This window comes from Triplophysa rosa, linkage group LG11 (assembly GCF_024868665.1).
Source record: "Triplophysa rosa linkage group LG11, Trosa_1v2, whole genome shotgun sequence".
Taxonomy (NCBI): Eukaryota; Metazoa; Chordata; class Actinopteri; order Cypriniformes; family Nemacheilidae; genus Triplophysa; species Triplophysa rosa.
The window spans coordinates 20,724,399-20,746,626 of NC_079900.1; the positions used below are offsets into that span (position 1 = coordinate 20,724,399).

The window sequence follows — 22,228 nt, forward strand, 5'->3', positions numbered from 1 at the left end:
ACAGCAGATTGGGTCAGCTTGACCAATCAGAACGTGTCGGAAGGAGGGACTTTACAGAAACCAGAAAAAATCCGGTCGTTTTGTGAGAAGAAAGACTGAGGTGAAGAGTTAAGGTCAAATATGTTAAAAATAAAGCGATTTTTCACAAACTGAGAGTGAACTCTTGTTACACTGCACCATAAAAACACAATAAAGATCTCGAAAAACCCTGGATTATGTCACCTTTAAAATTTAGTAGTAAGTTTAACGTAGATGCAACAATGTTGTCAAAATCTGTGAAATCCATGTAATATTGCTGCATGACAGATCAGTAGTTGTCACTTTGTGAAGAAAAACGTGTGTCTGCACATACCTGTACACAATCCCATGTCTTAGCCCAAAACACCTTTCAAGTAGCATTCATCTGAATGTGCTTGTTTAAAATATGGCTGTATAAATAATGCATGTCTGTTGGTCAGATTGCTAGTGCAGTAAATCTACACATACTTTTAGAAACATTCATAAACATAGACAATAAACTCAACAAACGCAAACACTGTCCTGTAGTCCTCAAGTGTTGTTTTGGTTGTCAAGTACTCATGCATGCCTGTAGACCGAACACGTAATACGCATGTACATGTGCATGACATCACCGTTTTTAGTGTTTTTGTAATTTACACAGGGACAATAATAGTACTGATTTCAAAATCTTGGACTTTTAAGCGTTTTCAAAGGTTGTATTTACGCCCCCAAATTGTCATCATTCTGTAAATGAATGGCCTCACAAAATTTGGTGTCATGTAAACACATTCTAACGTTTTTTTGGTCGCTCGTCTTGCACTATACAGATTTTGTCCAATCAGAATCTCTCTAGCGTAAGAATGTTTTACCATCAATACCCTCTGCAACCAATTTGCATCAAGCAAATGTTAGTTCATGTCTGTGATCAGATATTTAAACAGGGACGAACCTGAAGTTCTCAACACAGAAAAGATATCTACAACTGTTCAATGGGTTTTAAACTGCTTTCATCTCTGTTGAACACATTCATTCACAACATAAAATTCCAAATCTCCTGTCTTAAAATCAGAAAGCCTCCACACATCTCATCTAGGCCTGGTGATGGAGCTTTGAATTGCTTATAGGATCTTGCCGGAATAGGTTGCTGGTCGATTAGAAAAACTGTGTGTTTTTTTGTACTTTGATGACTTTTATGGCACGGACGTGGCATATATTACTTTGATGTCTGAAACTAGTCAGAGAGCCCATCGACTGTGTGCAAATTATTCACGCTAAGCCTTGGCAGACAATAAAAATAGTCCATCATTCAAATAAATCTGTTAATGCAACCGTCACTGCATATTTTCCTTGGCTGGACGCTAACCTGAGCTAAGGAAATCTGTGCCGGAGCACATGAATTGAAACCGCATTAGTCTGCAGTTCCTACAGCAGACCGAAGTGCTGATCCAAAGCGGCGGTTCCCGTCCTCTCCCGTGTTTGTAAAACCAGATGCTTATTTAGTCTATTTTAAAAGGTGTGGTCAGTCTTGCTCGAACTCCAGAATTCCAGGAAGTTTATACGTACGGGTGCCATGTTAACCACACTGCACCGGGGCAGATTCCAGCCGCGGCTGCTTTTGCTGAGTGTGGAGGTTAATTGCACCCGCCCTCACATGGCAGGACCATCAGCGGCCACCATTGTGTCCAGACGAACGCAATAATTAGTGTTTTGAAAAGAACTCATCTTTCCTTTTGTTTCTGAGCGGTGCCTCTCCGCTAATGGTGCACAGTATCTGGGTAATTGAGAACGGAGATGAGATTCAGCGAGGAGACATGTAAGACGTGCGAGAACAATGTCATTAGCATAATATCTGAGCCTTTGGATCTGTATCTGCAGTCTGTTCAATCGGCGCGGCTCACGCCAAGCGGCGGTAGCTTTCGAGCACAGCTGGTTGCGGCAGTCCAAGCACAGCTCCAGGGTTCCGCCTGCTCAGGGAATGACATATTGCATGAGGGTCAAAGGTCGCCAATGAGGTGTTTTGGGATGTGGAGTGCTTACTCTTGGTGGATGGGGACTGTAGCTGGAAGTGGGGTCTTTGAAGTCACAGGGGAGGTATAATTACACCATTTCTGTGAACACCAACAGCCCTATTAAAAAGAATGATGGGGGAAAATGGTGGTCAAAAAGGTCTTTAGGAAGCATGTGAATGTGTGTGTTATGAAGCGCCATTACACACTGTACACTGTCAGATTTGACAAAAACAGCAGGCCGAGATGAAAACTACTATTTACTTCTGTTTGTTTTGCTCACAAATGTGTTTTTTTCAACGTTACCCGGTTTCAGCTCCTCATGCCTCTTGCTTGCTTCAGCCAAATTGTTTATTTTTATACAGAGTTTTCGGTTTTCTTTTCTAGCTTGTGTTCCCAGAGGTACTGCCATTGTACAGTTTCCAGCCTCAACATTTTCTTACTTTGTCTAAAACGTTCACCAGTGGTCTTGTGAACAAAATTACTGCCGAAAATGTTTGTTGACAAAGGTTCTTGTAGTCTGGTTTCCATTACAGATTTGCACAAAACTTTCGCGATATTTTCTAAGTGTCAATATCAAACAATGCCGCCGCTTCCATTAACTGATGTTATGCGACTAAAACCAGCCTCCTCACTAGCCATTATTTTTTTCCAAGGAGATGTAGGTGTGTTATCCAAGCATTAATGGCATAGAAATTTATACTTAGGAGAGGTCACATACACGTATGAGGTTTTGATGAGTGGTTATAAGGCACGATTTCAACTTACAAAGTGATCATGTGACTTACATATGCCAGGTGACCTGTAAACGCAACAAAGCTATTGCAGTTTCCTTTTTCGAATTGATTGAAAAATCACCTTAAAGGGATAGTTCACCCAAACATTTTGAAGAATGTTGGTAACCGAACAATGGTGGTACCAATTGACTTGGATTGGTTTTGTGTCTATACAATAGAAGTGAAATGGTGCCGCCATTGTTCGGTTACCAATATTCTTCAAAATAACTTTTTTTCACAGTAGAACACAAAAGTCATACAGGTTTGAAATGACACATGAGGATGAGGAAATGTTGACATCATTTTCAATTTTGGGTGAACTATTCCTTTAAGTGAGCGCAAAAACGTTTTTACAAAAAATGTTTTAACATAATTTGCAGTGTGTAAAATAAATTTACTGTACAGGTAAATAGCATAATCCACTATTGAATGAATTAGAATGAAAATGTTTGTCAGAAGACAATATGGTTGATCATGAACCTTTAAAACGAATCACCGGTGCTTACTTTTCTAAACTCGTGGACGACCCAAGACCTGATGCTCTTCAAAATGATAATTTCTCTGTTTCAAGTCACTGTAACGTAAAATATGGCTGACGTACCCTTGACAGAACAGAATTGCATCCTTTGCTGTCCCCCCGTCCCGCAAGGCATGTGAGTGATGTGGTTAATGCGAGCTATGTTCCTCACCCTCATAACAGATAAATAAACCAGTGTCCAAGCCGAGCCCTGTCTGCTTTGGCACGCGGGCCGTCGTAAATGTAATGAAGGCGGATGGTAATTCTTCTCTCTGTCAAAGCCACGCAGCCATTAGCATTTACATCCAGTCCTGCCATTCACTCACTCACCTCGCGGCTTTTGCCAGCACACGCGCAACGATAAGAATCACAATCAGCGGCCTTTCCGCACACACGTATATTACAACGCCAGCCTCCAGATACAATGGCGAGCTCCTGATTATTAACAAGCATGCTATCTCTCCGACACAGGAGTTTCAGGTGCAGGCGAGGGGTTGAAAGAAAGCCGGAGGAATCCGACAGCTTGTTCCGTGCCATTGGAGTGTCAGTATCTCTAAGGCCCAGTGAAACGCTCGAACAGATGGGGCCTGGGCCGTCCTTTCCATTTGAAATTATAGTCTAGGATGCCATTTAGTCATGAAAAATGCAGTGTGTGATTTCCTGCAGGGAAGTCGAAAAGGGCGTATCGGCCCATAATTAAACGCATATTTGTCGTTTTCGCGATTGTGTGTTTGTTTATTGACTCTTTCTTTGCGAGCCTGGCATTGTGAGAGGAGGTGTTGGACAGTGCCATGTCATGCGTCCAGGTGCTTGGCAATAATGGAGCCAGTGAAATAATAATGTGTGGATGGAATGGTTTCCCACCACCCCATCAACTAATTAGGATCTAATTATCCAGGCAAGTGTAAACAATCGCAGCAGATGGCAGAATGCGCAGAATTAACTCTAATGACCCGGGGCTCGGTGGAATTCTCATTTCGATGCCTTTGTTTGTTATTTTCCTCCATTCTTCTTTGCCCTACTTTCTAAAAACAGTTCGGTGCTGCCTTCTGCCCTGGCTCTTTCTTCTTTCCACTTGGTTGAGGTGTTTGCACGCTTGGAGCGCCTTCCGCTCACCTGACATCGTCGCTAAGATCAAGTGAATTTGTAGCTTTCGCTCTTGTTTGCGGTTTTGTTTTCCACCTACTTACATTGAATTATAGGAGTCCTGAGATGTAGTTCCCTGTGCTTGTCTTTCGCTAGTCCATCAAAAAGTATCTAACTTCAGAGAGTGTGTCGGATGGAGAGAGAAGCGAACCTCACGGTCGGGGCATCTGATCACGATCCATAGAGTCTTCGACGAAGGGGGGAAATAGATGAAGTATGAGGGTGCACAGCATCTCATTAACTGATGGTTGGCTTGTGCGCTTGCTTCTGTGTGTTGTGCCAAGCGCTCCGGTGCCTAATTAATCTCCGGGATATCAGAGACACATCCCAGGGCACATGCCTCCCCTGGTGTTGAGTCAGAGATTGAAAAGCAGAGAGGGAGAAAACGAGATGGAGGAAGGGAGGGAGGGTGGGTTGGAATAGAAGACCAAACAGAGGTGAGAAAAAGAGAAGTTAAAGAAGAAGATGCGAGAAGACAGCGAGGGCCAATATGCACAAAAGCCGAGACTTTGACAAAGTGAAAAAGGAAGAGGAAGTGACAAAAGATAAGAGAATAGATAGGTATTGAAAGAGCGAGAGGAAGTGGGGACCAAACGCATGGCGACATATTGTGTCGACGCTGCCTTCAGGAAGCTGTGCTCGGTTAATTCAATCTGCCGACCATTGACTGCCCCCCATTCTGTCTTCACTCCTAATTAAATCTCTATTTGATAGCTCAATGCCGCCTCTAATTGTGTTTGAGTTACGTCACCAGCTGCCCGCAGCCCCTTGGATCAAAATCGCAATGCCGTGCTACATTACACCTCAATTAATCGCATCAATTACACATCCATTAACCCGCGGCAACCTACTCATACTGCAGTCACAGACAGATGTGCCAAGAAAACCTGAAGAGCTAATGAAATTCCGAGCTATGAGAGACTGCAAATTACCCCACCGATTGAATTGCAACACAAGTCGAACAAAGTAATTCTGACATTCTTTATTATTCTACGCCTCATTCAACAGACCCGCGGTGCTTTTCAAAGTAAAACAACAACAATAAAAAAAACCCTTTTCCTGTCTCTCGCAGAGCTAACAAAAGAGCTTCTGAAACGTCCATTGTTGTGTGGCCACAAATGCACAGAGAGAGAGATGCGACGGAACACGTGGACCAGAACGCTGAGTGCGATGGTTGACAATAAAGCTGCGGCCATGCTTCTGTCGCATCCGTGTTTGTCTTAATGTGGCAAAGTGTTTGTTTGTCCTGAAGGGTAATGGGCCTCTTCACCTTGCTGGCAGTGTGGGGGGCACTTTGCACGCCTTGAGAGTTGATGAAGTGTAAATGGTGCCGGTTGTCACGGTGACAACGGCCGCTGACAGAGTGACAGATCGGGCTGACCTTCAGCGGCGACCAGGCGCGCGGAGCGGGACCGTTCCCGTGCCAGCCTTGTACGCTTACCTGGAGTAAAATGCACATTTGCAACAGGGGTTAGAGGAACAGCCACCGGGACCTCAGGGCAGGACAGGAAGTGCTATGATAACTTCGCTCTCTGTTGGCAGGATAAAGCAGAAGTGACCGTTGCCCCAAGGGTACAACGCTGATATGAGAGAGAGGATTTCTTGAAAACATATCTTAAAGAGCCATGGGGTTGTCCAGGAATGTTGTCCACTTATTCTAAGCTTCTGTGATGAGAGGAGCAGGATTGGCTAACGTGCTTAAGCGCGGCCGCCAGAGGATTAACTGGAAAGGAACACGGCCCCTACCGTGCTGGAATAAGGAAAGGAAATGAAGAACAAGTGTTCAGTCTGACTCCCAAAAGTACGATTGCATGCCAGCGTGGTGCAGAGAAAACTCAGAGGGTTTATGGATCCTGGCTGGTGCCTGTGGCCTTTGTCTCAGAGCTATTTAAATTCTGTGTGTGTGCTGCAGCAGCCTGAGTGGATCGTCGCCATCTGAGGTCAGCTGTCAGGATAGCGCTTATTTTTTGTCTTTAAGGTGGCCAGTGGTGGCAAGGAGGATGAGGACACTAGAAAATGATGGTGTTTGGCCGACCGAGCGTAAAGAGAACAGTAAACGCCCCCTGACTCTGGCCAGCTCAGATTACATGCTGCAGGGCTCATCCACCGCAGAGGAACCTCCCCTAGGTCCTCCATCTGGACCACCACCCAGCACCCACCCACACAAACCTCAACAGTGCAAAACATGCCATAGGTTGGCATGGCGGGTTCCCATCTCTTCCCACCTTTTTCCCCAAACACAAAAAGATCCTTTCATTTGCTTTTATCTCCCTCGCTTTCTTCCGCCTCTAAACTGCAGGGATTCTAATGAGAAATGGCACCTGCGTTATGGCTCATTAAGGCTGAGTTTAGCATCATCCTGACCTGGGGTTTCTTGCTCTCTGTGGGTATGCGCTCCTACAGCCCTTGACCGCCCACTCGGAGCTGGATTTTAGCGAGCGAGAAACGGATCTGCTTAACCCTGCCTGAGCCCTGGCAGATCAAAGCCCGGCGCTCAGACACTGAAGGGGCCACAGGCGCTGACTGACATTCTCATTACAATATGGAGATCGCTCTCATCACCGAGAAGCTTCCTGTTTGAGGACAATGTCAGACCTCTGCAAACTAGTCTGTGCACTGCCTCCATTTCATGCTAACATAACCTTTCGTCTGACATAATAGGAACCCATGGGAGTGAAATTTCCACTGCTCAGCGTACTCTGCCAAAGAGAACTTGTTCATTTAAACCATTTTTTTCTTATAGCTGAAGCAATATACTGTAGATGTTGCAACCCTTAAGAGATCTCCCAGACCATGGTAGTTAGCGGATAAGACAAACAGCATAAGTTTCTTCAAAGGCAGTTTAAAATGTCTGTCTTAGTTCTGCCATACTCATATAAAAAATGTATTGTTGGTTCTTTTTTACAGGACGTTTCTTTTTTTAAAGGAGACGTCATGAAGGTCTCAGTTGTAGTTCCTGTAAAAGACACCTGGTGAAATAAAAATAGACACAAGTGAGTCTGTTTTTTCAACAAACACTAATAAAAGAACAGAGTATAGGTTAATCAGTGGTTCTCAAACTTGGGGCCGTGGCCCCCTGGGGGGCCCCAAGATGGATCCAGGGGACAACAGATTTTGTGGCATTTTAAGAAATATAGAAATTTATCATAGATTTTATGCAATCAAACATCAGAAAAATGACACCACCAACCAAAAGAATTGAGGTTCCAGCATTGTATAACTGAATGTTTTTGGTTTAATTAAAATTCTAAGTTTAAGATTATAAGTCTTTATATGGTGGGCCGCAAAGTGATGCACTTAACACAAAGGGGGCCTTACAACGAAAAAGTTTGAGAACCGCTGGGTTAGACATTCACTGCTTAACAAATTTATTAGCGTCGAACTAATGTTATCCATAATTGTAAGAATTTACTGTTTTACAAAGCAGAAAAAAATCAGTAAAGCACTTTATTATTATTTTATTATTTAGATGCCCACCTACAGTTATTTAGAAAATTAAGTTTTAATGGTTGAATGTTAAGCTTGATTAATTTCTGACTTTTGAGAGAAGTTGAATGTGATGCTTCAAATTTGGGTATAAAAACGTGAAATATGCAAAACATTTGTTGTTTCAGCTTGTTATTTGCCTAATAAATAACATTTTTAGTTTTAAACATGTTTTATACATTTTGGATTTATAATATTTTTGTATTGAATATGTATACAAATATTTATAATCTGAGTTTGTTTAAAATGAAGAATGAAGCCGTTCTTGAGATCTTTCTAAAATGACTTGGGTCTTCCCCACAAAATCGGAAAAGCAGGGGTCTCAATTCCCTCTCCATTTAATCCCTTTCCTGTCCGGGAGAAATGATTGAGATGAGGTCATTTTTATTTTCTGGTGGAGACAGTCGAGATGAGACTTTATAAGATGCTGGCAAAAATAATGAAATACAGCAAAACGACACACATTGCACACATATGCACAACCATCTATCATATCGTTGTGGGGGGATTCTGCTTTCAGCCAATCGATGTGGAGTCTGATTTGGCACCTGAGGTCTCTAATGGTGCTATGTTTATTGTGCGGCATCGCTAAGTGGATGTGCTGAATGGCAGTGCATTTACGGGAGGATAAAATAACTACGGCGGTACGGCTGGCAAATCTGTGCACTCATGGTGGGGTGAGGGGATTGGGCATCTATATTTGCTCACAGAGAGATTGTTTTCAACAGCATGTTACCCAATGGCAATGATGTGGAGAGTTGTACCGGGCTTAATTGCGGTGATAACGGTCCAGCTCCTGCAGATTGAGTAGATTTGTGATGCGGCATAACTTTTGAGTGCGTGTTAATAATCATGTTTGTGTGTTTTGTTTATGTTTGTGGTGCATATTATGGAGCCCCCTAGTGGAGAGGCTCTATTAAAAGCCTTCTAATGGATACTGAACCCAAAATGTAAATTCTTTCATAATTGACTCACCTTCATGTAATTTCAAACCTGTATGGTTTTCTTTCTTCTGCAGAACACGAAATAATATATTTTGATGAATGTTGGTAACCAAACCACACTGACCCCCATTGACTTCAATTGTATGAACACAAAATTGACATTTCTCAAAATATCTCTGTGTTACACAGAAGAAAGAGTCATGTACAGGTTCATGAATAAACGATGACAACATTTTCATTTTTATGCGTACCGTCCCTTTAAATCAGAGTGCAGAAAAAAGTGCAATGTTTGACTCGAGTCAACAGCTTCCAGCCTCCCTGAAAAGGAGCTCCAGGGCTCACTGCATTATTGCCTCAATTAATACACACTTTAATTGGCCTTTCGCAAACACAGTGACAATCAGATCTATGTCACCTACAGAGAATGCCTCAGCGCGATCGATACGTGCCATCATCTGCTCCTCGTGAGGAAAATGAAAGCACTTTGTCTCCCGGCTGAAGGCGCACACATGCAGGGCTTTGTGTTTGTCTGCGAGTCTGTATAATCCGGCTGTTTTAGAAACACCAAGGATGAATGGATTCCTCGGCACACTATAGCTCATTCTGTCAGGTTTGCGGCCAGAGCGGCTGCATCTTAAACTTATCTTCAGAACCTTCCCTCACTTACCTCTTCAGGCGAGTGAAAGTCACTCCTGTTGTGCAGATGTCTCTTGTTTTTGCCTTTAAACATCAACAACAGACAAATTGTTCCTCAAATTGTCTTTTATATTTTACAGAGCCGAATTTGATTTGTCAAATTGTGTTCGTGTCTAATGGGCTCTTTGGTCTTCATCTCGGCCTCATTCTCTCAGCATGAAGTGATTTAGCCTGTAAAACGTATTGCTGGATCAACGTTCTTTGTTGGTAGTGGATCAACATTCTTATTAAACAATCAGAGCTCATCTGAGGCATTGCCTGGGGGTGCCTACATATATAAAACAACCCCCAAAGGATGAAGCAATAATAGCCCTATCCTGAACATCATGTGAAGAGCGGCGTGTCTTGTCAAAACTGAATCGTTCCCATTATTATCAATAAAGCTGTCTAAATCGAGGCCCTTTCAGCTGATAGGTGTTTCGTTTCTGTTTTTGACATGCAGAGTGATTTTACCTGTGCATGTGTGACTATATTTTTGTTATGAATTTTATTTGTGAATTTAAATAACTTAAATCAGGCCATTACATCGAAACAAGCCTGTGATTTTCTGTTCTGTGGCCTTCTCATTTAAAATCACTCGTAGCTGTATTAACCATGTGTAAAATCATTTCGCTATTCTCAGACAACCAATGTGAAGAACATTTCCTTGACAGCAGATCTCTGTTAAAAAAAATATATATATATTTGCTGTAGCCTCAAGCTCACAGCTGAGTTGTTCTCTCATCTTCAGAGCTTCCAGCGTAGGCGAGCTCAAGCCACCTTGGTGCAACACGTCTGGCATTGGTTGTTTCCAGTGTAGACGTGGTTAAACAAATCTCTTTCATGAGAATTAACTAACACAGGTGTTTTCTCAGAGGTGGCAAGAGAGATGCGTGTAAAACACATTTTTCTAAAGTGTCCACCAAAACAGCCCAATAGGGAAACCGGTGTGTATATAGAGCATCTCTTTTGCCTCCCTTTGCTGTTATATCATTGACCCCGATGAAAAAGAAATGATTCAGGTGTGCTACTAGTCAACTTTGGTTTATCTAATTTTTATGTAGTTCTCAGAAATATGCTTAAAATTACACTGAAGTATACTTGACTTACTGACAGAAAAATCTATGTGTATAGTATATACAGTACTTGGATATGTAGTATATTTGGCCTATACTTATATAGATATATGTAAAAGTATACTTATTATTATTCCAAGTGTACTTGGCGTGTAGTTGTTGACTTTTTTGATTAAGTAGCACATTAGCTACTTTTTACATACTGTCTTAATCCTACATGTTCAAGTTTATATAATAACAAGTCAGCTAGTATACAGTACAGATATAGTGCAATATATAGGGATAAATATATATAGTGAAAACATAGTATAACTATAATAGTAAAAATAGTATAACTTACTAAAAATGGTAAAGTATAAGTAAGGTGTTAAGTTCCCTTACAACTATACTTGCAGTATAGAACCTACTTAACTAGTTTACTAAAGGCTAATTCACACTGAGTATGTTTTATCGGTGTGAAACATCTGTTGGCGTTTGCTGTATCAATGTTAATGAGAATTTAGAATGTTGGAGCTTGCTGCTGTTTGTTGAATCAGTGTGAATTAGCCTTAAGCCCAATTTTTACTTCTTCGTTAGACCTACGGCGGAACCTACGCAGACCAATATGTACCTTACACCGTAGTCTCGCGTAGCCAACATTCATACTGGGAAGGGTCTGGGAACTTTGGCCGCTTTATATGGTCAAGGCTGCCCAAGAGGCCATATGACTGACAGGTAAAGCAACTAATCACGTTTCGTTTCACGCCGCGCCATGTTAATGAGTGTAGAAATGTCCCCACGATAACAAACTGGTGTGTGTTCACGAACGTTTCAAAAGTTTACAACAATGTTTATGAGTTCATGCGGTGAACCTTTTAAGAATCCAGCATTTAGTCGATCGTGATGAATGTTCATTGTCACCGATATAAACACAACAGCATTTTTCATCGATCAGACGGCTTTGTGTTGTTTCCAAGCAGACCGTTAAAGAAAGCAACACGCACGTCTCCAGGAAATCCTGTCAAATTGAACCAATCAAATGACGACTTTGAACATGCTGAAGTGTTTCCAGAAAAGTGTGCCATTCAGCCAACGGCCTGTGGGCGTAAAGTCTGAGGCTGAGACTACCTACTCCATATCCTACGTCGTAGCCTGATGTGCACCGCTCCAAAAATGTAACAACGTGTCAATTCGTGTCAATACTTCAAAGTGTTCTTTCATAAAACAAAAATGTGTATTGAAGTTTTGAACTTAAAAACGATTTGTATCCCTATAAATTCAATTGTAGTATGGATATGTATGAATGAAAAACAAAGTTGTAAAGTGTTACTTAAAGTGTATTAAAAAAAGTGGGCCAATTTAGTCCCAAATGAAATAGCACATTTAGAAGAATACTGCTTGTATTTTGATATTAGTATAGTTACTAAATAAAGTATACGTAATGAAACGAGTCCAAAATATACTTATATTTACATTACACTATAGAGCCTCACCTTACAAAAAATAAGCAAAACACAGGTAAAAAGTCACATAAGAAGACGCAGCCCTGATTGGCCGATTATCCTGACTGTGGTGTAATGTCCGCCCGTCATGTCTGCGATGTGTGAAACCAATGGAAAAGGATGGAATAATTACACAGTAAACATCTCAACCACTCAGACATCACCCACTTGCGGTCACATCTGAATCAAGATTACCTTGAAGTAGCTCGAGACACGATTTGATCTGTGAATGAGCCAGAAAGAACTCAGCTCGGTTAAATTAAAGGTGCACTTTTGTGTCTGTGACGGTACTACACCAGCTGTGTTTACTGAATGCTGTGAATATAGAAAAGTTACTGTAGTTGAATGTTGAAGAATGCAACTTCGATGTGATAGGGCTCAGATTTTAACAACAGTATTATTGTGATCAAAATAGTTTACAATAATGATATTATAGCACTATTTACTAAAAATAAATATTGCCTAATCGATTATCTGTAACATTTTGTGTGTGCTTTTTTTGGTCAGTCCATCACAGTTAATAATACCACACTTATTGTAAATGACGATGTAGACCGTTTCATCAGACTGACCCCCAGTTTACTTCAGGTTTGTGTTTGGCTAGTGTCTAATAATATAACTATTTATGTTCATATTAATTTGTAGTATTATTTTACCGTATAATAATTGTATTAAATAAACAATTTGTAGTATGGGTCCTGTATTTGGTCGCATTTGAAGAAACCATATGGTACATTGACATCTAGCGGTTGAGCTTGGTATCGGAGTCTAAATTCAAAATATTAGAGAGACAAGTTTAGCCAAGTAAAGGTTCTTGGTTTCTTTTGATTGTTATCAGAAATAATCTACAGGCACTCTATTGTTTGTGAATGTGCACCAGAAGTGAAGTTGGGGTCACAAAAGTGCGCATGAGCGGTAATGTTTGTTTATGTTGTTAAGATGAAACCATCTATACTGCAATACCTAATAATAATATTATTGATACACTTCTGCTATAGCGTTATGCTATTTACAAGTAATTGAAATTTGGGATGGTAGTAATACATTTGCATGTTTTCCTCTGGGTTAATCTTTTTGTATTATAATTTATAAGTGGCTTTGAATGAAAGCGTCTGCTAAATGTAAATGTCAGTGTAACACCGGTCTTAAGACACTAAATCCTAAACTAACATCAGATTGGTCGATGGCAATGAAGCATGTTGATCCAGGAACATGTCCTACTTTGTTGAATAATGTTAAGCGCCTCTCTCTCTCTCTCTCTCTCTCTCTCTCTCTCTCTTCAGATGATGTTCCACCCTACTTCAAGATGGAGCCAGTGGCAACCCAAGTCCACCTGGAAGGGAACCGGTTGGTTCTCACCTGCATGGCTGAGGGCAGTTGGCCCCTGGAGTTCAAATGGCTTTACAACGGCACCGAGCTGACACGTTTCTCCTTAGAGTACAGGTGAGAATTGCCGGCCGTTGCTGTATGTCCTTCAGACATCTTAATCACCATCACAAACACAGCATTAAGCACAGTAGCGATTGAGACACGCTTCTCATTTGACGCTATTATTTGAACGACGTCTGGTGTCTTTTATAGCGGGACGGAGGATTGTAATCCTCTCGAGATGTGGGGCCTCATTCCCAGCGCGGCCATGAAATTGCACTCGTATTGCCTCCGAGCCCACGTTAAATGAGCATGAGATGTATTTCCTGTCGCCCATGTTTTCTCTTATGTATTTTACACAAGTGTTGTATCCCTGGTGGAGGCAGAGCGGAATTAACCATCAAAAAAAGAGCAGGTAGTCGAGATCCTTGTGAATGATTTTCAATAGCTGCGAGTGCTCTGCAGTATTTATATTTAGAAAGGCAGGTTCTGTTGGTTTATGGTAAGCAGGGTGGGCTCCATGACCTTGTGCCTGCTGACCACAGAACTCCAGAAAGAGTCTTTCATATCTGCCTGTGCATTTAAACGCATTCTAATGGCTAAATGAGTCCAGTTTGACCTACCTGCAGTGTTTACTCCAAGAAAGGGTCAAGGTAGACATGTTTTGGTTCTTTGCCAGAGGTTTTTTTCTACGCTTTTCCTGCCTGTCTGTCAGGACAATAGCAGCAGTGTTGATGCTGTCCACAGTGCATCTCCAAAAGATCCCTGGTGACACAAACTTCCCAGCAGTCTCCTGTCTTTCAGCCACTGAAATGTGTGTGTGTTTGTGGCTTTCCTTTTCCACTGAGCAGGGACCAGCTCTCTTCGTTGGATTACTCACATCAAAGAATGAGCTTGAATCCACTTCAGTAGGTCATACTAAACCTTTGACTAGTAATGCACGATCTAAGGAGGAAATGAAGCAGTTGTGACTGGTAAAGTAAAGCATTGCTGCCCACATGCTTTACTCGCTCTTTATCACTCCATTTAACTAATAGGTCTTGCCACGGGCTTGCGACTGAGGCGATGTGCGTAGGTGTGTGACACATGTATGCTTAAAGGTTTACGATGGCAGCCTATTTCTGTCGTACATGGCTGCGAGCACAGGCATTCAAGACAGTCAACTGCATGTACGCAACACATATCCAGGGGCGGAGCATATACCTGCCATGCCCCACCCCTAATGATTAAGCATCAAGAGCAATTAGGAACCAGAAATACTAAATAGTAGTAGTAGCCTATGAATCCTAAACATTCAAGTGTTCGATTTTAAACGTGTATAGTATATTTTGCTTTAAATATAAAACATTAATAGTAACAACGTTTGAAATGTTTGGCACTACATAGGAATTTACATTTCACAAAATAATGAACACAACTTGTTCTGGCATGCAACCTAAACAGGGGTAACAAAAGATAAAAGCAATGTTTGTTTGTTTCACAGTAGCAATTAATATGAACCCCTATAACAAAACATGTTCACGTTATTTTGTCTCTCTCTCTCTCTTTTGTTCCTTCTCATTGTAAGTTTTCATGGACTCTCCCGTGTTGTGGTCTGTACTCAGACAGCATATAGCCCTGTATGATTAATTAATGACCGATAAATAGCTGTTTTAAGTCAAAGGACATTAGTTTTGATTAGTGCTTTGGACTATCCACAAGCTATTACACTGCGAGAAGAAAGTTAGGAAAATGGAAGATGGTTGATGGCATTACAATTTTCTTTATCCAGGTATGTGATCCCGTCGCTGGACCGCTCCCATGCGGGCTTCTACCGGTGTATCGTGAGGAATCGGGTGGGGGCTTTGATGCAGAGAAGTACACATGTCCAGGTCGCCTGTAAGTGTCACAAGCCGACAAAAACAACCGACAAACCTCTGATGTTCATCTTTCAACTTATTTTCTTACTAACGATTATAGGTTGACTCGATTGGGGGGGCGGAATCAGATATTCTGGTTTGGCAAAAAAAAAATTCATTGCCCTTATAACGTTCACATTTTTGCTTCTGTCATTAAATTGACAGATCATTATTTAATACATAATACAAAAAATAAATATTTAATGTTTAATTTTTGTCAGCTGGACATTTTTGAATGTTCCAAGGGAAAATTTTGGGGGGGAACATTATCCTTTACCCCCCCAGATCCAAAACATTTTTGTCTTGTTATGTTTTTATTATGTGAGTCTGAGTAGCTGAGTAGGTCAAAGTGATATCTGTGCCAAAGTGATAAATCTCATGTTATTTTCTTTCCCACCTTCAAGATCAGTAGGACTCGTATTGTTAGAAGTCAAATTATTCAATTTCCTTACGAAAATAATTTTTTGAAGCATAGAAAAAAGTGGAAAAGAGAATAAGCACAGTAAAGTTTTTCTGGGAAATTATAGTAAATCACCACTAAATACACTCTGATGTTGTTTTAATATTAATAAGTACAAAAAACTTTTTGATGCTGAAAAGGGTCATGACGTGACTAGCCAAGACCCAGTATGAGCAAGAAAACTACTTATGTCTTCACAAGATTGTAAAACGAGGTCACATTTTCCTTGTTCTTGTTTTGTCTTTTCACTTTCCTTTTTCTTCCTGTTTTGGACTTCCTTTCTCTCACCTAGACATGGAAGGCTTTGTGGATGGAGAACGATCTCAGGTGGTGTCCCAGGGGGAGGCGGCATTGATCTTTCCCCCACAGATCCACAGCTTTCCCCGGCCCGGGATCACATGGTTCAGAGACGGCCGCAAGATCCCCCCCAGCAGTCGCATGTAAGCCCCTCTTGACTCGTGCTCTTTGCTCAACTTAATGGCTCCCTTTATTACACAAGAGCTATTATACAGTACCATACAGATAAAGAATACAATGTTATAGTATAATTACTCCAGAAGATCCTGTCAGAGCGGGTTTGATCTCCCCGACTCGCATTGATAAAGTCCGCTATAATAAGAACCCCTGTTGACTTTAGACTAAATGTGATTGAAAGCTAGAGAGGAAGCCTGCAACACGGGAGCCAATTAGACAAAATGGACAAAAGGCCTTTATTGATGACCTTGGATGATTGGCAGGCTTTACGGGCGAGCGCACACCGAGTTGCCGCGTGCGTGCCGGCTGCGCGGCATGTGTGTTTGCTCTCGGTTCGTGTTAGAAAGGTCTTAGTAATCGCCTGAGATCGATTTACTTCGTCCGCCTGCAGGAGGCTCGACCAAAACAGTCTGTGTGTTTAATGATCTATAATTCATGCTGATCATCCAGAGTGTCACATCTGACGTGAGGGCTTTAGACACTTACAGGGGGGGCGAGGGGGTCGTGTCCCCCATCCCACTGACTGGACTGGAGAACACTCAGACCGTGTTTTTTTAGCACGGGTACATGCGGGAAATCACATATGAGACCCCAGGCGTTGAGGCGGGGGTTATATAAACATCTGAGGTTTCCTGCGGTGCGGCTCGGCCCTCAAATTCTCTCTCTCTCTTTCTCTCTCCGTGCCTCTCAGGAGGCTGTAATGGCCGTATATGATGGTGAGAGGACCTGACACCGTACGATTTGTTTGCCGCTTGTTTGTTGCTCCGTCGGTGCATTGATATTCCGCTGCGCGTTGGGTTCGGTCGCTCTGAAAGCCCTCAGTCTAATTGCGCTGGAGTCGGTGTAATCCGGGTTGATCAGGCCTGTGCTGACAGATACACAGGCTCTAATCTCACTGCACTCCAAGTGTCGACTCTCATTTAACCACTCGCACTCACGCATGACCTGCATCGCAGCTCCGGCAATCGTAAAACGCTTATCCACTCGAGTCCTCGATGCAAATAGCATAACCATCCCGGCCTCCTGGCCGTGCACGCTTTTCCTCATGTTGTAAATTGTTTATCGACATGATGCCAGTTGTTGTTTTTTCTAGTTTCTGTCCTCTCTTTCAATCCTCAGAGCTCTCACTCTGGACAACACGCTGGTCATTCTCTCTGCGGTTGCCCCTGATGCGGGCCGTTACTACGCTCAGGCCGTCAATGACAAGAACGGGGAGAACAAGACCAGTCAGCCCATCGTCCTCACCGTGGAAAGTGAGTTCTGGATAAAGTCAAAATATCAACAAGTGTCCATGTGGGATCTGGCTAAACTAAGGGGGTTTGGGCTAGGCTATATTTTATTTGATTTAAATTTTAACAGACATGTTTTAATAATTTTAGTTTTAGTAGCGATAGTTACATAATATACTTAATGGAATATTATGTTAAATAAATACAATATTATTATTTTAATCAAACCCTACATTTAAAGGAACTTAATAAAGTATTTTAGTTTTATTACTGTTTTATTGTTATTTTGAATTAGCTTTTATTTTTATATGTTTAGTTTTCATTGAACGTTTAGTTTTTCATTGTTTTCTATATAGGTTAAATTTTTTATGTATTCATTTTTTATTAGTTTAATTTATTTTTATTAAAGTTTTAATTCATTTTGTTTTATGTTTTTCCAGTTAATAATTTTAGTGTGTCGAATTACTACTGCAACATTTCTCAATTTTCTTTGGGCTTTATTTGATTTGATTAAAATTTCAACAGACATGTTTAAATCATTTTAGTTTTGATAGCAATAGTTACAAAGTATACTTAATTAAATATTATGTTTCGTAAATACAATAATATTATTTTAATTTTATCGACATGATGCCAGTTGTTGTTTGTCCTAGTTTTTATTTTAATTTTTTTATGTGTTTTTCTCATTTGATTATATATTGTTTTACAAAATGTAGATTTAATTTAATTTAATTATTTTTCATTTATTTCATTTCAGTTTAATTTATTTCCAGTTAATAATTTTTGTTTATTGCTAAGGCAACATTTATGTTTGGGCTATATTTTATTTGAAATTGAATGTCACAAAACTTTTGTATATCAATATTCATTTTATGTCTTTGAAGCATACATATTAAATTGGTAAATATACGCTTTATGCTAACATAGATTTACAATGCAGCAACCCATTTTAAATGAAAGATTTAAGATGCTAAGTTTCTTAAACTCGACATTATTTTATTTTTGGCTTTGTCGACAGTCTTAATGAAACAGGTAAACAATGAGAAGGAATAGATGTGTGCTGGACTCGAACTCTCATCGCACCACCCCTCAGTTAGTAGGGCGTGCCATTAAGACTATACAATCCCAGGCCATCTTGTTTGTTTCTTTTTACTCCATGACCACTGCATCCAACAGGTGAACTGACCTCTTCACAAAAAACATCTCCATCTCCCCCTAGTGGTTCTCGCCAAATACACTGCACAGAATGGGGGCCCGGCTCAACTCAAGTGTTTCAAGAATCAATATTCCCCAACTTGCTGCGCAGTAGATTGCGAGTACATGGCATGCGGTGAAGCCTCATGGAGCTGTGTGTGATAGCGGTGCTCCTGCGGTGCCACAATGACAGAGTGATTAAGCACCCTCATAAACACAGCCCCTGTCTTTAATAAAGCCCACAAAAACATATTTATGAAAAAGAGAGAGCATAAACACCGGCTGTAACTCTCATTCAAGGGTCCGAGCGTTTAGAAAAGGAAGCAAATAACGTGGAATCAGATCAGGATGGAGGAAAAGAGAGATCACTGATTGAGGGCAGAGAATCAATGGGCAGCTAAAGGTTTCCTGGAGCTGGCGAGTGATTGCGTGCCATTTAATCACATTGCCGGTGTCTTTCAATCAGACTCCATTCTGCGGCATGGCACATTAGTGGAAGTATTACAGTGCACTTACAGGACGAGAGGGCGCCCACAATTACATATATAATACTAAGCACGTAATGGCGAGGGTTGTGCGAAGGAGAAGAACAAGTGCTCAGAGCTTAAAGAGTATCTTTGTGTCTGATTCCTTTCTGACTTCACGTCCTCCACCTACACTCTCGCTTTTCTGCCTCTGTTCCCTGAGGAACGTTTTATTGCTCAGGGGTTGTGCTTTTAAAAGGTTTTCTGCTTTCTGGCTTCATAGGCACCCTGTGACTGTACAAAAAGGCCCTGGTAGAGTCAGATGGATGGATGTGGATCCTGGGGCCCGAGCTGGCGACTGAGAACATCCTTACATGTGGTGTAGATTCGGTTAATGTAGTGTAGCTCGCATAATTTCATCTCTGAAGAGTTTTATGAGAAACGTTTGAGTTCTTATTAAATGCCTAGCCTTTGATCGCAGACTTTGGTGGAGTGGAAGATCTGAGCACAGTTTGTTGTATCGTTGAGATCTTTTCTCCGAGAGCTTTTCTCTTAAAGACCGGAGTCTTTCTCAGGGGACAATTCTGAGAAGCAGACAACTTAAGCTAAGGTCTTCATTTGCTCTCTTTTTAAAGCTAGCGTAAAACTCTGTTCTCAATTTATTTTACTGGCATAATCTGATTTATTTCAGAGTGAAAAAATCATTCTACAAGAAAAAACTGTATTTTATACATCATGAATTGATTGGTTTGTGAGAAGTGGGTGGGAACATAGTTGAAATGCCATACTGTATAAGGATTATATTTTATTTTATTATATTATTATATAATATAATTATCTTATATTTATATTTTAAAATAAAAAACCATGTGCTCACCCTCATGTTATTCCAAACTTGTATGACTTTCTTTCTTCTGCAGAACACAAAATAAGACATTTTGGAAAACATTGGTAACCAAACATTCATTCATGCATTTTGGCAGACGCTTTTATCCGAAGCGATTTACATTGCGTTATCCTATACATTTTGTTTCTAAGTATGTTCAATCCCTTGGGATCGAACCCACGACCTTGCGTTGTTATCGCAATGCTCTTACCAGGAAAGCAAACAACATTGGCTCCCATTGTTTAGACACAAAACCATTGAGACATTTCTCAAAATATCTTCTTTTGTGTTCCACAGAAAACGGTGTTTTGAATGACATGAGAGTGAGATACAATGACAAAATTGTAATATATGGGCGAACTTTCCCTTTATACGCTCTTTAAAAACAAAGGTGCTTTGCGATGCCATAGAAGAACCTTTTTTTGTCTAAATGGTAAAAAAGTAAGAAAGAGATGGTTCTTTAAAGAACCTTTGACTGAATGATTCTTTGTGGAACCAAAAATCGTTCTTCTATGGCATCTCTGTGAAGAACCTTTTAAGCACCTTTATTTTTAAGAGTGTATCATCATGTAAACTTGTGAACTCTAATTTCATAGCTAGAAGAAACAATTGAATAATACAAGTTTGTCTTTCTCTTCAGATGTGGGTGGTCCAGCAGACCCAATCGCTCCCACGATCATAATCCCGCCGAAGAACACCAGCGTGATGGTGGGCACGTTTGAGGTCACGCTGGAATGTGTGGCCAATGCGAGGTGTGTGTGTGTGTGTGAGCACTCGAAATGACCTCTATCAAACTATTAAAACTCCATTCTGTTTATTTGCTTCCTTGGGGCAACTGCTATCTCTCATTCTCTGCCTGTGTTTATCCGTATTTCTCCCCTTCTGTCTCCAGGCCTCTCATTAAACTCGGTATTACATGGCGGAAAAATGGCGTGCTGGTAAACCGAGGCCTGAGGGACTATGGCCGTCGCCTGACAATCAGCGGTCCATTGGTCAGTGACAGCGGATACTACGAATGTGAAGCTTCTCTCCGAAGCAGCAGCGCCCCCTCTGTCACCGCTGGGGCATATCTGCACGTGCTGGGTAAGAATAAATGGCGGACCGAACGTTTCTTCTTTTCGAAGCCCCATTTTACATTCATATTGTGCATGTGCCAGAAAGTATTAACTTGCTTGAATAATTTTCTCATTTAAATCCTCGAAATCTTCCTTTAAATGTTTTTAATCAAACACCACGGTATCTGTTCATTCAAGAGCCTCCATTTCTCTCCAAAAGTAAAGGCTCATTTATAAGTCAATACTTTGTTACAATTACAGCCTTGAATCGTCTTCAGTCTCTATAAGCTTTGTGCCTTTAGATTTTCTTTTTTTTTGTCCATTATTCCATGCAAATATGCTCCGGCTCTACTGAAATCAAATGAAGAGAACCTGCAATTTTACGCTCGTACGTTAAATTTTCAATTGGATTCAAGTCAAGGCTCTGGCTGGGTCATTCCAGATTTTCGGGTCTATTCGTGTTGCACTTGACGCCAGTATATTCTCCAGCTTCTCCTGGTTGAAATTATCATAAAGTGTGAGGATTGGAATGGTGTCACCTTGGTGTATTTGGTTTGTGCTAAACACTTGCTTTGCTTTCCTCAAATAACTCAACTTTAGATTTATGTCCTCCAGCAGGTTTCAGCTCTCTACTTGTCTTACAACAAACTATGGATATATCCTATATAGAGTATACTGTATAATATAATATACAGTATATATATTTGCCATCCTCTGAAACTGCATCAGTCTGGCCACACTCAAAATCGAAGCGCTGTATAGATCCATGACATCCGGACAGATTCTGCTCGCTCTTCATCTCGGAGTTGCAGCTGGTCTCTTTCGCTCTTCTTGTTCAGTAGCTAAATTTGTTTGGACAGCTTGATGCTGGAACTGTCTGGGCTGTGCCATGTTTATTCAGTTTTGTTATGATGGACAACATTCCAAAGAGGCTTGCCAGTCTTTTTATAAACTTCTCCAGGTGTTTTCCACTTCATAACTTCACTGCGGAGTTGTAAGCAGAACGGTTGATCTAATCTGTTTATTGTACAGTCAAACTAATGAGCACGGATAGATTCAAAGACGTGATCTCGCTGGGAAATTAAAATCTGGA

The 22,228-nt window shown here is 41.0% G+C and overlaps 1 protein-coding gene across 1 annotated transcript in view; it reads left to right on the forward strand.

The window, feature by feature from the left end:
* Positions 1 to 22,228, forward strand: part of sdk2a (sidekick cell adhesion molecule 2a) — a 145,868-nt gene that overhangs the window by 58,058 nt on the left and 65,582 nt on the right. The window contains exons 2-7 of the mRNA XM_057346533.1: positions 13,391 to 13,550; positions 15,247 to 15,353; positions 16,126 to 16,273; positions 17,427 to 17,560; positions 20,721 to 20,832; positions 20,973 to 21,163. Of these exons, the coding sequence (XP_057202516.1) occupies positions 13,391 to 13,550; positions 15,247 to 15,353; positions 16,126 to 16,273; positions 17,427 to 17,560; positions 20,721 to 20,832; positions 20,973 to 21,163 (852 nt within the window). The remainder of the gene's footprint in view (positions 1 to 13,390; positions 13,551 to 15,246; positions 15,354 to 16,125; positions 16,274 to 17,426; positions 17,561 to 20,720; positions 20,833 to 20,972; positions 21,164 to 22,228) is intronic.